Source organism: Hylobates moloch, unplaced genomic scaffold (assembly GCF_009828535.3).
Source record: "Hylobates moloch isolate HMO894 unplaced genomic scaffold, HMol_V3 SCAFFOLD_2, whole genome shotgun sequence".
In the NCBI taxonomy this organism is placed as follows: domain Eukaryota; kingdom Metazoa; phylum Chordata; class Mammalia; order Primates; family Hylobatidae; genus Hylobates; species Hylobates moloch.
Genome location: NW_026652277.1, coordinates 124,852,318 through 124,869,761, shown reverse-complemented (window position 1 = coordinate 124,869,761; position 17,444 = coordinate 124,852,318). Strand labels below are relative to the sequence as shown.

General features: G+C 44.7%; 1 protein-coding gene across 2 annotated transcripts in view; it reads left to right on the top strand.

The window, feature by feature from the left end:
- BEND3 (BEN domain containing 3) overlaps window positions 1–17,444 on the top strand; it is a 49,487-nt gene that overhangs the window by 11,145 nt on the left and 20,898 nt on the right. For both annotated transcript variants that reach the window (XM_032156016.1, XM_058435448.1), the window contains exons 2-3: window positions 7,489–7,536; window positions 8,031–8,233. In XM_032156016.1, coding sequence (XP_032011907.1) covers window positions 7,500–7,536; window positions 8,031–8,233 — 240 coding nt within the window. In that variant the 5' untranslated portion in view covers window positions 7,489–7,499. The remainder of the gene's footprint in view (window positions 1–7,488; window positions 7,537–8,030; window positions 8,234–17,444) is intronic.

The following is a 17,444-nucleotide window of genomic DNA, read 5'->3' as shown; positions in this document are numbered from 1 at the left end:
GAAAATATTCCAGAAGCTGGAGCTGGACACAGTGGCTCACACCTCTAATCTCAGCGCTTTGGGAGGTCAAGGTGGGTGGATTGCTTGAGCCCCAGAGTTTGAGACCAGCTTGGGCAATGTAGGGAGGCCCATCTCTACAAAATAAAAAACTAGCTGTATGTGGTGGCGCATGCCTGTGGTCCCAGCTACTTGGGAGGCTGAGGTGGGAGGATGGCTTGAGTCCAGGAGGTTAAGGCTGCAGTAAGCCACGATCATACCACTGCACTCCAGCCTGGGTGACAGAACCCATCCTAAAAAAAAAAATCCAAAAGGCCAGGCGCGGTGGCTCACGCTTGTAATCCCAGCACTTTGGGAGGCCGAGGCGGGTGGATCACGAGGTCAGGAGATCGAGACCACGGTGAAACCCCGTCTCTACTAAAAATACAAAAAATTAGCCGGGCGTGGTGGCGGGCGCCTGTAGTCCCAGCTACTCAGAGAGGCTGAGGCAGGAGAATGGCGTGCGAACCCGGGAGGCGGAGCTTGCAGTGAGCCGAGATCGCGCCACTGCACTCCAGCCTGGGCGACAGAGCGAGACTCCGTCTCAAAAAAAAAAAAAAATCCAAAAGAAAAACCAGTAAAAAAATTACACCATGAAAAAACTATGCACTATAACCACTATTTATATACCACTTAACATTGTATTATTATAAGTAATCTGGAGATGATTTAAAGTATACAGGAGGATGTACATAGGTTACATGCAAATATTACGCTATTTTTTATCAGGGACTTGAACATCTGTGGATTTGGATGTCACTGGGAGTCTTGGAACCAACCCCCTGAGGATACTAAGGCATGACTCTATTACCTGATAAAAAATGGGGAAAAGCCACATTATGTATCTTCCCTGTTAAAATGAACTCTAAAAAGATGAAGTGTCCTGTAATGGGTAACTCTTTCCAGCCTTGCTATCTCTTTGTGGTGTGGTTCTTCCTAAGCAGCAGTGGATGGTTCTCACTTCTCTGCCTTTTCCTTGCCTTTCTTCCTCCTCAGTGTCCCTTCCACTCAAGCCAGGTGCATGCTGGTAGTCAGGATTCAGATTCATCCGGATTCCAGCATGAAGCATAGAAGTAGCCCTAAGCCCTGCAAGTTACTGGATTTATGTAGCCAATTTAAACAACTTATCCATTGTAATTTGGTATTTGAGTGGCTAAAGCATCTTGTTATTTCTGAACATTTGGGATTATCCTCCTTTTTGTGCTTTTTGTAAACTGAAGGCTTTACTGATGACCTTCTAATCTTTCCTCACCCACATGCCCTGAATGGAAGATTGAACGGTGCCTATCTCTCTCTGTGCAGAAGGATAGAGACTAGTAGGCATTTAAATAAAATTATATATATTCCTGCGAGCTCTGCAACATTTAAAACCTTTCTGTACCAATGACAGTCATTTTGCCTGGGGCTTCCTAGGCTATTTGTTTCAGAAAAACACAGGAGCATTTTCACTTATTAAATTAACCACCGGAGATTGGTCTTGTTTGGGAGTTGCTCTCTCATGTCTTGAAACCTGTGGCATTTTAACTCCAGGCAGCTGCAAGCTTCATGGGTCTCATGGACACACAGTCTCTTTCTTTTGTTTAAACTTTCCCTTGGCTTGGTCAAGGGCTTCTCTCTTTTTCTTTTTTCTTTCTTTTTTGAGACGGAGTCTTGCTCTGTTGCCCAGGCTGGAGTGCAGTGGCGCGATCTCGGCTCACTGCAAGCTCCGCCTCCCGGGTTCACGCCATTCTCCTGCCTCAGCCTCCCGAATATCTGGGACTACGGGCGCCCGCCACCACGCCCGGCTAATTTTTTTTGGTATTTTTTTTTAGTAGAGATGGGGTTTCACCGTGTTAGCTAGGATGGTCTCCATCTCCTGACCTCGTGATCCGCCTGCCTCAGCCTCCCGAAGTGCTGGGATTACAGGTGTGAGCCACCACGCCTGGCCTTCTCTTTATTCTTTTTCTTTCTTTTTTTTTTTTTTGAGACGGAGTTTCGCTCTTGTTGCCCAGCCTGGCGTTGAATGGCGCGATCTCGGCTCCTCGCAACCTCCGCCTCCCGGGTTCAAGCGATTCTCCTGCCTCAGCCTCCTGAGTAGCTGGGATTACAGGCACGCACCACCACGCCCGGCTAATTTTGTATTTTTAGTAGAGATGGGGTTTCTCCATGTTGGTCAGGCTGGTCTCCAACTCCCATCCTCAGGTGATCCACCTGCCTCGGCCTCCCAAAGTGCTGGGATTACAGGCGTGAGCCACCGTGCCTGGCCTCTTTTTTCTTTTTCTTTTTTCCTAGGCTTAGCTCAGCTGTCTGAGGGACATAGAACAGACATCCCTTGGGGAGAAAGTTGATTTTGGGGAACGTGTGGATGTGTTGACTGTCCCATAATTTGAGGTTTGTGGTGGGAGGCATGAGAACGTTTTGAAAGTGAGAGAATAGAGAATGTCAGAATGAGAAGTTCTCCAGAGTCCAGGAGGCAAAGGGAATGCTCACAGCAGCCTTTAGGAGGCGGGTGCTGTGGTAGTTGGGTAGTTGTGGCAGCGCCTACGTAGCCTATAGTCAGGCAGGCGAGAGGAATGTCTGTGGCATGCTAGGCATCTGGGTGCTGGGTGTCCACCCAGGAGGAGCAGAGCTTGTGATCCTCATCTGGGCAGGTGACCAGGAAATGGAGGTAGCAATGTGCTCCCCATCCCCTTTCTGCCCAGCTGTGACGTTGATGTGCTGTCCCTGTGTCAGCTGGGGATGCAGGGAGTGGCCTACACATCCCTCTTGTAGAAGCTTTTCTGTATTGTGGGGTGGAGTCTCTTTCTACGCACGGAGCAGACTGACTTTCCAGAGTGCTAATGGAGGCAGAAGGAGATGTGGTTTCCTAGTGCTGTTGGACAGAGGGACTCAAATCTGGAAACAGGCCCATGTGGTTCATCAGAAGAAGCTTAACAAAAGAATGAAGACTCTTATCTTCTCCCTGGCTGGCTGAGGGAAGGCACAGAAAGACTCGATTTGAATCCAGGTTCTGCCGCTCAGCGATGTGACACTGGAGGAGTTACCTGTCCTGGGTTTCTCTATTTGTTGAAATTGGAACTAAAATAGCTCAGGGTTAGGCACAGGCACACATGCAGTGGCCAGCCCAGTGCCTGGCGTGAAGTTGGTGGGCTGCAGATGTTACAGAGGATGCTCACCTCACTCCCCATTGCACAAGCCAGGGACAGGTGCAAGGTTTCCAGGCCTTGCAAATGGGAAATTCCCCAGCTTCTTAATGAGCGAAGCTGATTTGCTGGCCTGGAGGGAAGGGGTCCACCATGCTGTGTTCTGGGCTACTTCTGGGCTAACCTAGCATCTGTCACTAGTCTATAAATGGACACGGAAGTGTTTTCCAAAGCACAGGCACTCGGTGTCTTGAATGCCCAGGCAGCCGCACCAGCACCCCTTCCCCCCACCTCAGCTGCATGAGCCCTCTGGGGTCTCTGCCCACTGCAGGTGGCTGAGATGTGTGCTCTTCCTTCATCACTTTCTAGGGGCTCAAAATTCAGAGGCCAAATTGCCTGCTGTAGGGTCTCATGGTGGTGGTTCAGAAAATAGCCTCCTCCCAACCCCACTGGAAACAAGGAAAAATAAAAAAACAGAAAATAGGCATTCTGCTCACCAAGCCACATTCCCGGCAGGCTCCATGTGGCAGCCTGGACTCCAGCCCTGCACTGCTCCCTATGTGATGGGCCTGTCAGAGACACATGGTTGGGTGAATATAATGGCAGATAAATATACTGCCCTTCTCACCACCCATGGCCCTGTCTGCTGTGTTCTCTCATCGACACCTGTTTTGTTTTGTTCTAGTATTTGTCCATCCTTTTAATGCTTTCCTCTTACCAGAATCTTTGACTCTTTGCAATTTTTCTTTCACCATGACCCTTTTCCTCCCCAAATAAACCAACCGCTGTCTCCTCCCTCTCTGCCTTTTCTCTGCCAAATGTAATTTGTTTTGTAAAATATGTCCGCCTCTGACAGTCATCGTTTCGCCCCATCTGTTCTGCATCTCAGAACTCCCCTTGATTGGCAGGAATGGGTTATGTGACCATGGCAGTTTCCAAGGGCAGGGGCATTCAGGTGACCTGCAGTGTGTTTCCTTGAGAGGCCTCCTACCAGGCTGGGAATCCGGTCTTGAATTTCTGCCTGGCATTATCCAGCCCTCCTAGCCACTCAGAGACACCCAACTCAGATGATGGTGATCCAAAGTGAGGTGTAGTTCCTTGAAATACAGTGGAAGGAGTTGCTAAAATTTACCTCTGGTAAAATAGTTCTCGGACCCTTGAAGTTGACTTATTATTTGTTTTCTGTCAATATCACCCTGTATGTAATGTTTTTTCAGGTAGGAGATGGCTTGATGAGTAGGAATTATTTTCAGTTTCAAATAAATCTCATTTTGGTTTTCATTCCTCTGAAAATTAGCAATACAGGGATGAAAAGAATTGTGCCTGTCTTGCACTATTGTGCACTGTTCTTGCACTAAAAATAGTGCTTCACATCATAAGCACTGTATGTGTTGCCATTATTAGTAACCTTTGCAGTGATGATTGTGCTCATGGATCACCCAGACACACTCTCCCTCTTGCTGCCATCCCTGCCCCATTCACCCGTCTAAAACAGGTACTGTATGTCAAACACATGCCATTCTGTGGCTACTCCTTGAATGGTTCACTGAACATTTTAGATGGCTTCACGCTTACAGAGTTTCTTTCTTTTTTTTTTTGAGACAGAGTCTCACTCTGTCGCCCAGGCTGGGGTATAGTGGTGTGATCTTGGCTCGCTGCAACCTCTGCCTCCTGGGTTCAAGCAATTCTCCTGTCTCAGCCTCCCAAGTAGCTGGGACTGTAGGCGTGCGCCGCCATGCCCAGCTAATTTTTGTATTTTTAGTAGAGATGGAGTTTCACCATGTTGGCCAGGCTAGTGTTGAACTTCTGACCCCAGGTGATCCGCCCACCTCAGCCTCCCAAAGTGCTGGGATTACAGGCATGAGCCACCATTCCTGGCCAGAAATTTCTTAAGAGATACTTCTTGGTCCTGCTCTCCACTCATCCTCAACCAAAATGAGAACTCTGTGTTTGTAGTCAGCTTAATCAGTTGTGGGGATCACAACTCCCGAGTGTCAACATTAAAGGTTGCAATGTATATTCTTCTGCAAATGTTACTACCTTTGTGTCTTGTACTATTTATGTACATGCTGTCATGGTATTCGGGGATATCAGAGACTTAGTGGTAATTTTGTTTGTTTTGTTTTAGTGGTACTTTGCCTCATGGTGTCAGTTCCATTCCAGCTGGGGCAGTGGGAGTAGGGGCAGGTTTTGCTTCAGACCCTGCAGCCTGGAACAGAGCACTGCCCCCCTTTCTTGCCTCATTCCCTCACCTGGTCTGTTTGGATCAGATTTTGTAGGGCTCCAAAGCCCTAAACTTAAAAATCCACAGCACCGCCGGACGCAATGGCTCACACCTCTAATCCCAGCACTTTGGGAGGCTGAGGCAGGCGGATCATGAGGTCAGGAGATGGAGACCATCCTGGCTAACACGATGAAACCCCGTCTCTACTAAAAATACAAAAAATTAGCCGGGAATGGTGGCATATGCCTGTACGCCCAGCTACTCAGGAGGCTGAGGCAGGAGAATTGCTTGAACCCAGGAGGCGGAGGTTGCAGTGAGCCGAGATCACGCCACTGCACTCCAGCCTGGGCAACAGAGCGAGACTATCTCAAAAAAACAAAAAAAAATCCACAGCACCTTTTTCTCTTCGTTGCTTCTGAAGGAAGGGCTATACTAACACTGTCTACTAAGAAATATAATGTGATCCACATATGTAATTTTAAATTTTCTAGTAGCCACATTTTAAAAAGCAGATAAAATTAGTTTTAATAAAGTATTGGTTTTTTTTGTTTTGTTTTGTTTTGTTTTTTGAGACGGAGTCTCGCTCTGTCGCCCAGGCTGGAGTGCAGTGGCGCAATCTCGGCTCACTGCAAGCTCCGCCTCCCGGGTTCACGCCATTCTCCTGCCTCAGCCTCTCTGAGTAGCTGGGACTACAGGCGCCTGCCACCACGCCCGGCTAATTTTTTGTATTTTTAGTAGAGACAGGGTTTCACCATGGTCTCGATCTCCTGACCTCGTGATCCGCCCGCCTCGGCCTCCCAAAGTGCTGGGATTACAAGCGTGAGCCACTGCGCCCGGCCTTTAATAAAGTATTGTATTGGCCAGGCATGGTGGCTCACGCCTGTAATCCCTGCACATGGGGAGGCCAAGGTGGGTGGATCACAAGGTCAAAGAGATCAAGACCATCCTGGCCAACATGGTGAAACCCTGTCTCTACCAAAAATACAAAAAATTAGCTGGGCATGGTGGTGCGTGCCTGTAGTCCCAGCTACTCGGGAGGCAGAGGCAGGAGAATCATTTGAACCCAGGAGGCAGAGGTTGCAGTGAGCCAAGATCGCGCCACTGCACTCCAGCCTGGTGACAGAGCAAGATTCCGTTTCATAAATAAATAAATGAAATAAAGTATTGTATTTAGCCCAGTAAGTCCAAAATATTATCATTCAACATGTAATCAATATAAAACAATTATTAGGGCTGGGCACGGTGGCTCACATGTGTAATCCCAGCACTTTGGGAGGCCAAGGTGGAAGGATCACTTGAGGAGTTCAAGATCAGCCTGGTCAACATAGTGAAACCGCATCTCTACAAAAAAATTTTTTTAATTAGCTGTGGGTGGCGGCATGTGGTACCTGTAGTCCTAGCCATTCCAGAGGCTGAGGCAGGAGGATTGCCCAGGAATCAGAGGCTACAATGAGCCATGATAGTGCTACTGCACTCCAGCCAGGGTGAAAAGAGTGAGACCTTTCCTCTAAAAAAAAAAAACAGAATTATTAGTGAGATATTTTGCATTTCTGTTACTAAGCTAAGCCTGAGATTTGGTGTGTATTTTACACTTACAGCACATCTCTATTGGACTAGCCACATTTTGAGTCCTTGGTAGCCAGGTGTGGCTAGTAGCCAGCTTCAGGTCATGGGCAGCACAGTTCTCTTGACAACCGTAAGTCCTAAGATTTCAGGATCCATGGCCCCCATCCTTCAGCTTATTTGTTTCGTGGCTGGAATTTATAAACATGGACTTAAAAGAGATAATTAAAATTGAGGTCTTTTTAAAGAGTTGATTTGTTCATGTAATGTTCCCATGGCTCAGTAAGTGACTATCAGTGGATGCTATAAGACACGTTCTGCTCGCATAAAGTCTTGGAGAAGAGCTCCCAGCAGGGATGCACAAGGCCTGGCTGCTCCTGAGTGTCTGCAGACAAAATCAGGAGGACACATGCTTCCACAGTGCTGTGCTGCTCTGTTACCTAGAGCCGGGGTTGGGAGGGTAAGAGGATTTTCTGTGGGTAGAGAAAATTAAGAAATAAATCAAGCAATAAGTCAATACATTGTTTTTGTTTTTTTATTTAGCGGAATAGAAGATGAACTCAACTGAATTCACCGAAGATGTAGAAGAAGGTAAAAAAAAATGCCCTTTTTAAAAAATGTTTTTAACTGAATACTTTTGATTAGGTCATACATTCACATGGTCCAAAAATATACAAAGTTATATAGTGAAAAGTCCCCTCCACCCACACACTTGTTCCCTGGTTCTCATCCCCCTCCACCCACACACTTGTTATAAGCACCTTGTGTCACTTTTTAAAAGTTACTTTTTTAAAGCACAAAAAGATAATATTTTATGTCTCTCTTTCCACTGCCTTCCCCCCCAAAAAAAGATGCTTAAACCAATTTGAACTAAATGCTCTTGGAAAATGGCTTTATTGTACAGCACTAGTGCAGTGAGATAAAGATTGCATTGTTGCAAAGCGCAGGTTTGTTATGACTAGACATCATTATCTCAGCACTGGTGTCAAAGGGCGGCCCACAGACACCCTGCTGCTTGGAGAACCCTGCTGATGTCTCAGCAGCCCTGGTTTTTCCCACTGAGTCCTATTTGTTCTCTGACACAGTTCTAAAAAGTATCACTGTGAAAGTGGAGACAGAGGCCGAAGATGCTGCTCTGGACTGCTCCGTGAATTCCAGGACTTCTGAGAAGCACTCTGTGGACAGCGTCCTCACTGCGCTGCAGGACTCCAGCAAACGAAAGCAGCTGGTCAGCGATGGCCTGCTAGACTCTGTCCCCGGCGTGAAGAGGAGGCGGCTGATCCCCGAGGTGAGGGCCTGGCTGCGGTCACTCTTTGCTTGGGCTCTAACTCTCTCTGATTCCATGCTGAATCTCCCTCTTGTTTTGGGCATCTCGGCAACTGCTGAACCTTTGGGCATGGGAAGGTTTCATTTAAGCTATCCCATCTCTGGCTTCAGTTTCTCGAAAGTGTCTGTCTTTAACTAGAATTCTTGTTTGTGTTTGGATTCCTGGTGGGTAAAGGGAGCCTTCACATTGCAGCTGCTTTTGCGTTATTTTGCTGTGCTTTGTGGGGGAAAGCAGGAGCTTGCTGATAGTAAGGACGGTTAATGTAAGCCTACCACACTTGACATAGCAGCTGATTCTTGCAGAAGTGGGGCATTAGCTGGAGGTCAGGTCTTTTCCTAAATTAAATCTATCATTCACTTATTTAAATAGAGACTGGATTTCACTATGTTGCCCAGGCTGGTCTTGAATTCCTGGCCTCAAGTGATCCTCCTGACTTGGCCTCCCAAAGTGCTGGGATTACAGGCGTGAGCCATAGTGCACAGCCAACTCTTTGTTTAATTGGTTTGTTTTAACCCTCTCTTGTTGGATGTTAGGGCAGATCCAAACAAATTAGGAAGTTATACATTTTAGGGATTTGGTTAGGCTTTAATTTGCATAATGATGAGACTAAGATTTTAACCAAGATTTAAATATACATGTTTATAGTGAGGACCTACATTCCACATCATGGAACATTGAGTGATAGGTTTGTTGGGTTTTTTTTTTTTTTGAGACGGAATTTTGCTCTTCTTGCCCAGGCTGGAGTGCAGTGGCGCAATCTCAGCTCACAGCAACCTCTGCCTCCTGGGTTCAAGCGGTTCTCCTGCCTCAGCCTCCCGAGAAGCTGAGATTACAGGCATGCACCACCACGCCCAGCTAATTTTGTATGTTTAGTAGAGACAGGGTTTCTCCATGTTGGCCAAGCTTGTCTTGAACTCCCGACCTCAGGTGGTCTGCCTGCCTTGGCCTCTCAAAGTGCTGGGATTACAGGTGTGAGCCACTGTGCCTGGCCATGAGTGATACTTTTATTTACCATTTTATTTATTCAGGGTTTTTTTTTTTTTCTCTTTATTCTGGTCTGAATGGCTTTTCTTTTTTGAACAACTTTGTTTCTCTAATTTATTTGGGCTTTAATTTTTTTTCTTTTCTTTGAGATGGAGTTTCACTCTTGTTGCCCAGGCTGGAGTGCAATGGCGCGATCTTGGCTCACCGCAACCTCCGCCTCCTGGGTTCAAGCGATTCTCCTGCCTCAGCCTCCCAAAGTGCTGGGATTACAGGTGTGAGCCACCGCACTGGGCCCAAAACAACTTTATTAAGATATAATTCGCATACTATACCTTTCACTAATTTAAGTTATATAATTTAATGTATTTTTTTTGTTTTTTGTTTTTTGTTTGTTTGTTTTGTCTGAGACAGAGTCTCGCTCTGTCGCCCAGGCTGGAATGCGGTGGCGCAATCTCAGCTCACTGCAACGTCTGCATTGTTGGTCCAGGCTGGTCTCAAACTCCTGACCTCAAGTGGTCTGCCCGTCTTGGCCTCCCAAAGTGCTGGGATTACAAGCATGAGCCACCGCGTTCAGCCCTAGTTTAATGGTTTTTAGTATATTCACAGAGTTATGCTATTTTAGGACATTTTTATAACCTTACAAAGAGTCCCTGCCCATTAGTGATAGCTCCTCGTTCCCTACTTTTCCAGCTACTGACAATCACTAATGTACTTTCTAAGGATTTGCCTATTGTGGGCATTTCATTTTTATTTTTAATCGATTGACGGATGGATGGATGGAGTCTCGCTGTGTGGCGCAGGCTTGGAGTGCAGTGGCATGAGCTCAGCTCACTGCAACCTCTGCCTCCTTGTTCAAGCGATTCTCCTGCCTCAGCCTCCAGAGTAGCTGGGATTACAGGTGGGCACCACCACGCTTGGCTAATTTTTGTATTTTTAGTAGAGACAAGGTTTCACTATGTTGGCCAGGCTGGTATCAAACTCCTGACCTCAAGTAATTCACTCAACTCGGCCTTCCAAAGTGCTGGGATTACAGGTGTGAGTCACTACGCCCAGCCAATTCTAGGCATTTCACGTAATGTAATCATACATTCTGTGGCCATATGTGTCTGGCTTCTTAGCATAATGTTTTCAAGGTTCATCATCTATGTATCAGTACTTTACTTCTTTTTGTTTTAACAGACTTTATTTTATAGAGCAGTTTTAGGTTTACAGAAAAATTGAGCAAAAGAGACAGATTTCCCATATACTTCCTTACCCCTACATGTGTATAACCTCCCCCATTGTCAACATTGTACATGAGATTGATAAATTTGTTACAGCTGATGATCCCCCATTGACACATTATTGCCCAAAGTCAGTAGTTTACATTAGGGCTCACTCTTGCTGTTGTATAGTCTGTGGGTTTGGACAAATGTATATACCATTTGTAGTATCATACAGAGTAGTTTTGCTGTCCTCAAAATCTGTTACGCTCTGTCTGTTCATCCTTCACTCCCACATAACCCCCAGCAACCACTGATCTCTTTACCATCTCCATACTTTTATATTTTCCAGAATGTCGTGAAGTTGGGATCATACAATATGTAGCCTTTTTAGATTGGTTTATGATACTTAGCAATATGCATTTGAGTTTCCTCCATGTCTTTTCATGGCTTAATAGCTCATTTTCTTTTAGCACTGAATTATATTCCATTGCCTGGACGTACCAGAGTTTATTTATTCATTTACCTACTAAAGGACATCTTGGATGCTTCCAAGTTTTGGCAATTATGAATAATGCTGCTATAAACATCCATGTATAGGTTTTCATGTAGGCATAAGTTTTCAGCTCCTTTGGATAAACACCGAGGAGTGTGATTATGTTTAGTTTGGTAAAAAGCTACCAAACTGCCTTCCAAAGTGGCTGGACCATTTTACAGTCCCACTAACAAGTTCCTCTTGCTCCACATCCTTGAAAGCATTTGCTGTTGTCAGTGTCCTGGATTTTGACCATTCTAATAGGTATGTGGTAGTATCTTGGTTTTTTTGTTTGTTTAGTTTAAAAATTTTTTTTTTTGCAGAGATGAGGGTGGTCTCACTATGTCGCCCAGGCTATTCTTGACCTCCTGGCCTCAAGTGATCCCCTTGCCTCAGCCTCCCAAAGTGTTGGGATTACAGGCATGAGCCACTGTGCCCAGCGGTTGTGTTTTTGTTTATGTTGTTGTTGTTTGAGACAGGGTCTCTCTGTTGCCAGGGTGGAGTGCAAAAGCAGTGGCACAGCTAGGTGTGGTGGTTTACACCTGTAATCCCTGCATCTTGGGAGGCTGAGGCGGGTGGATGGCTTGAGTCCAGGAGTTCCAGATCAGCCTGGGCATGTGGCAAAACCCTGTCTCTACAAAAAATACAAAAAAATTATCCAGGCATGGTGGCACACACCTGTAGTCCCAGCTACTCGGGAGGCTGTGGTGGGAGGATTGCCTGAGCCTGGGAGGTCGGGGCTGCCATGAACCGTGGTTGTGTCACTGCACTCCTGCCTGGGTGACAGAGTGAGACCCTGTCTCAAAAAAAAAAAAAAGCAGTGACACAGTCAGCTCACTGTAATCTCAAACTCCTGGGCTCAAGGGATCCTCCTCTTTCAGACTCCCAAGTAGCTGGGACTACAGGCATGCCAGCACCATGCCTGGCCAACTTTTAAAGTTTTTGTAGAGATGGAGTTTGTTGTTCGTTTTATTTATTTATTTATTTATTTATGAGATGGAGTTTCGCTCTTGTTGCCCAGGCTGAAGTGCAATGGCGCGATCTCAGCTCACCACAACCTCTGCCTGCTGGGTTCAAGCGATTCTACTGCCTCAGCCTCCCAAGTAGCTGGAATTACAGGCACGCACCACCATGCCCGGCTAATTTTGTATTTTTAGCAGAGACGGGGTTTCTCTGTGTTGGTCGGGCTGGTCTCGAACGCCCAATGTCAGGTGATCCACCCCCCTCAGCCTCCAAAGTGCCGGGATTACAGGCATGAGCCACCACGCCCGGCTGTTCTCTTAATTTGTGCTTCCCCGACAACATATGATGTGGAGAATCTTTTTATATGCTTATTTGCCAGCAGTATAGCTTTTTCGGTGAAGTGGCTATTAAGATTTTTGGCCCATTTTAATTTTTATTTTATAGAGATAGCATCTTGCTATGTTGCCCAGGCTGGTCTCGAGCTCCTTGGCTCAAGTAACCCTTTGGCCTCAAGCCTTCGAAAGTGCTGGGATTACAGGCTTGAGCCACCACACCTGGCTGGCCCATTTTAAAATTGGGTTTTGTTCTTATTGTTGAATTTTAAGAGTTCTTCATATATTTTGATTAACAGTCCTGTATTTTGATTAACAGTCCTTTATCAGGTATGTCTTTTGCAAATATTTTCTCCCAGCCTGTGGCTTTTCTTTTCATTCTTTTGACAGTATCTTGTGGAGCAGAAATGTTTACTTTTAATGAAGTCTAGTTTATTAATTCTTTCATAGACTGTGGCTTTGGTATCATATCTAAAAAGTTACTGCCAAACCCAGGGTCATCTAGGTTTTCTCTGGTGTTATCTTCTAGGTGTTTTACAGTTTTTCATTTTACATTTAGGTTTGTGATCCATTTTGAGTTGATTTTTGTAAAGGGTGTAAGGACTATGTCTAGACTGACGTATTTGCATGTGGATGTCCAGTTTGGTCCAGTAAAATATGTTGAAAAGACTGTCTGTGTTCCATGGTATTGCTTCCGTTGACTGTCTTTATGCAGTTCTACTTCTGGGTTCTCTATTCTGTTCTATTGATCTATTTGTTTGTTCTTGCCCCAGTACCACTCTGTCTTGATTACTGTAGCTTTATGGTAAATGTTGCAGGTAGTATCAGTCTTTTAACTGTGTTCTTTTCTTTTTTTTTTTGGAGACGGAGTCTCGCTCTGTCGCCTAGGCTGGAGCGCAGTGGTGCGATCTTGGCTCACTGCAAGCTCCACCTCCCGGAGCCATTCTCCTGCCTCAGCCTCCTGCCTCAGCCTCCTGAGTAGCTGGGACTACAGGCACCTGCCACCACGCCCAGCTAATTTTTTTGTATTTTTAGTAGAGACAGGGTTTCACCATGTTAGCCAGGATGGTCTGCCTCGGCCTCCCAAAGTGCTGGGATTATAGGCAACTATGTTCTTTTCTTTCACTATTGTGTTGGCTATTCTGGGCTTTTGTCTGTCCATATAAATTTTAGAATTGGTTTATTGATATCAGCAAAATAGCTTGCTGGGATTTTGATTGGGATCATATTGAATCTATAGGTCAAAGTGGGAAGAACTGACATCTCGAAAATACTGAGTCTGCCTCTTTATGAGCATGGAATGTCTCTCCATTTATTTAATTTTTTAATTACTTTCATCAGTTTTGTACTTTCCCTCATATACATCTTGTATACATATGTATTTTGTTAGGTTTATAACTTAAGTATTTCATGTTTTTGGAGGCCTGATATAAATGGTATTGTGTTTCTAATTTTAAATTCTACTTGTTTATTGCTGGTGTATAGGAAATAAAATTGACTTTTGTATAGTAACCTTGTATACTACAACCTTCCTGTAACTGCTTTATTAGTTCCAGTTGTTTTTTGGTTGATTCTTTTGGATGTTCCACATAGACAATCATGTCACGTGCAAAGAAAGACAGTTTTATCTCTTCCTTCCTGATCAGGATACCTTTTATTTCATTTTCTTTTCTTATTGCATTAGCTAAGACCTTCAGTACAATATTGAAAAGGAATGAGGAGAGGGAGACATCCTTGCTTTGTGCCTGATCTTCATGGGAATCCTTCTGATTTCTCATCATTAAGTACGATGTTAGCCGTGGGATTTTTGTAGGTATTCTTTTTCAAGTTGAGAAAGTTTCCCTGTAGTCCTAATTTACTGAGAGTTTTTGTTATGAATGGTGTGGGATTTTGTGAAGTGCTTTTTCTGCATTTATTGACATGATCATGTGATTTTTCTTCTTTACCCTGTTGCTGTGGTGGATTTCATTAAATGATTTTTAAATGATGAACCCCTTTGCATGTCTAGGATAAATCTAAGTTGGTCATGGTGTATAAAATCTTTTTTTTTTTGGAGACAGAGTCTCACTCTGTCACCTAGGCTGGAGTGCAGTGGTGTGATCTCAGCTTACTGCAAGCTCTGCCTCCCAGGTTCAATCAATTCTGCCTCAGCCTCCCGAGTAGCTGAGACTACCGGCACCTGCCACTACACCCGGCTAATGTTTTGTATTTTAGTAGAGATGGGGTTTCACCATGTTGCCCAGGCTGGTCTCCAACTCCTGAGCTCAGGCAGTCCGCCCACCTCTGTCTCCCAAAGTGCTAGGATTACAGGCGTGAGCCACCATGCCTGGCCTCAGTTTTTTTAAACGTGAGGCTGGCCACGTGGGAGACAGAATTACGACTCAAATCAGTCTCCTGCTAATGTTTTATTGAGGGTTTTGCATCTGTGTTCATGAGAAATATTGGTCTGTAGCTTTTTTTTCTTGTAATGTCTTTGTCTGGTTTTGGTATTAAGGTAATGCTGGCCTCATAGAATGAGTTAGGAAGTAGTTTCTCTACTTCCGTTTTCTGAGACTGTAGAGAAATTGTATCATTTTTCCCTTAAATGTTTGGTAAAATTCACCTTTGAACCCATTTGGGCCTGGTACTTCGTATTTTGGAAGGCTATTAGTTACTGATTCAATTTCTTTAATAGATATAGCCCTTTTTGGAATGTCTCTTCTTCCATGAGTTCTATAAGATTGTGTCTTTTAAGGAATTAGTCTCTTTCCTCTAGGTTATCAAATTTGTGGACATAGAGTTGGTCATAGTGTTCCTTTATCATTCTTTCAATGTCCATGGGGTCTGTAGTGGGATCTCTCATTTCTGATATTATTAATTTGTATCCTGTTTCTCTAAGTTAGCCTGCTAGAGGCATATGGATTTTACTGATCTTTTCAGAGAAACAGACTTTGGTTTCATTGATTTTTTTATCTATTGATTTCCCGTTTGCAATTTCATTGATTTCTACACTAATTTTTATTGTTTCTTTTCTTCTGCTTACTTTGGATTTAATTTGCTTTTCTGGTTTTCTCAGGTAAAAGCTTAGATGATTTTTAGATCTTTTCTGTTATATGCCTTCAATACTATATATTTTCCTCTAACCACTGTTTTTGCTGCATTTCACAAATTTTGGTAAATTGAGTTTTCATTTTCTTTCTTTTTTTTTTTTTTGAGATGGAGTCTCGCTCTGTCACCCAGGCTGGAGTGCAGTGGCACAATCTCTGCTCACTGCAAGCTCCGCCTTCAGGGTTCACGCCATTCTCCTGCCTCAGCCTCCTGAGTAGCTGGGACTACAGGCGCCCGCCACCACACCCAGCTAATTTTTTGTATTTTTGGTAGACATGGGGTTTCACCGTGTTAGCCAGGATGGTCTTGATCTCCTGACCTCGTGATCCTCCTGCCTCGGCCTCCCAGAGTGCTGGGATTATAGGCCTGAGCCACCACGCCCAGCCTCTTTCTTTTTTTTTTTTTTTTTGAGACGGAGTATCACTCTGTTGCCCAGGCAGGAGTGCAGTGGTGCGATCTTGGCTCACTGTAACCTCTGCCTTCCGGGTTCAAGTAATTATCCTGCCTCAGCCTACTGAGTAGCTGGGATTACAGGTGCCCACCACCATGCTCGGCTAATTTTTGTATTTTTAGTAGAGACGGGCTTTTGCCATGTTGGCCAGGCTGATCTCGAGCTACTGACCTCAGGTGATCCACTGCCTCTGCCTTCCAAAGTGCTGGGATTACAGGCATGAGCCACTGCGCCTGGCCTAATTTTCTCTTTTTTTAGCATGTTAATTATACTTTTTTCTTAAATATTTTTTTCTTTTTTTTAATGGTTGCCCCAAAGTTTGCAACATATATTTAACATATATTTACAACTAGTCCAAGTACATGTTCAAATAACCTATCACTTCAGGAGTGGTGTGAGTACTTTTTTTTTTGAGACGGAGTCTCTCTCTGTCGCCCAGGCTGGAGTGCAGTGGCGCAATCTCGGCTCACTGCAAGCTCCACCTCCCGGGTTCACGCCATTCTCCTGCCTCAGCCTCCTTATAATAACAAAAGAGTCCAAATTCCTCCCTCTTCTCCCTTGTATTATTGCTGTCACTTATTTATATATAAGTGTGTGCACACGTGCGCGCACACACACGAGCATATATAGTTGACTACATTGTTGCTGTTATTATTTTGAACAAAGAGTTGTCAGATCAGAGTAAGAAAAATAAAGTTTATATTTTACCTTCAGTTATTCCTTCCCTGATGCACTTTCTTTCTTTATGTAGATTCATGTTTCTGACCTCTGTCATTTTCTTTCTCTCTGAAGAAGTCCTTTGAACATTTCTGGCAACAAACTCCCTAATTTTATTTATTTATTTATTTATTTGAGACAGAGTCTTGCTCTGTTGCCCAGGCTGGAGTGCAGTGGCACGATCTTGGCTCAGTGCAGCCTCCACCTCCCAGGTTCAAGTGATTCTCGTGCCTCAGCCTCCCCAGAAGCTGGAATTACAGGCACATGCTACCACACCCAGCTAAGTTTTGTATTTTTAGTAGAGACAGGGTTTCTCCATGTTGGCCAGGATGGTCTTGAACTCCTGACCTCTAGCAATCTGCCTGCCTTGGCCTCCCAAAGTGCTGGGATTACAAACATGAGCCAGTGCACCTGGCCTGTGTAGTATAATTTAAAATCAGGTTATGTGATTCTTTCAATTTGGTTCTAGGATAGCTTTGGATATTCTGGGTCTTTGGTGGTTCCATATAAATTTTAGGATTATTTTTTCTGTTTCTGTGAAGAATATCATTGGAATTTTGATAGGGATTGTATTAAATCTGTAGTTGGTGGCCAGTCGCGGTGGCTCACGCCTGTAATCCCAGCACTTTGGGAGGCTGAGGTGAGTGAATCATTTGAGGTCAGAAGCTCGAGACCAGCCTGGCCAACATGGTGAAACCCTATCTCTACTAAAAATACAAAAATTAGCCATGCCCAGTTGTGCATGCCTCTTATCCCAGCTACTCAGGAGGCTGAGGCAGGAGAATCACTTGAACACGGGAGGTGGAGGTTGCAGTGAACCAAGATCATGCCACTGCACTTTAGCCTGGGCGACAGAGCGAGGCTCTGTCTCAAAAAAAATAAAATCCTTTTTTTTTTTTTT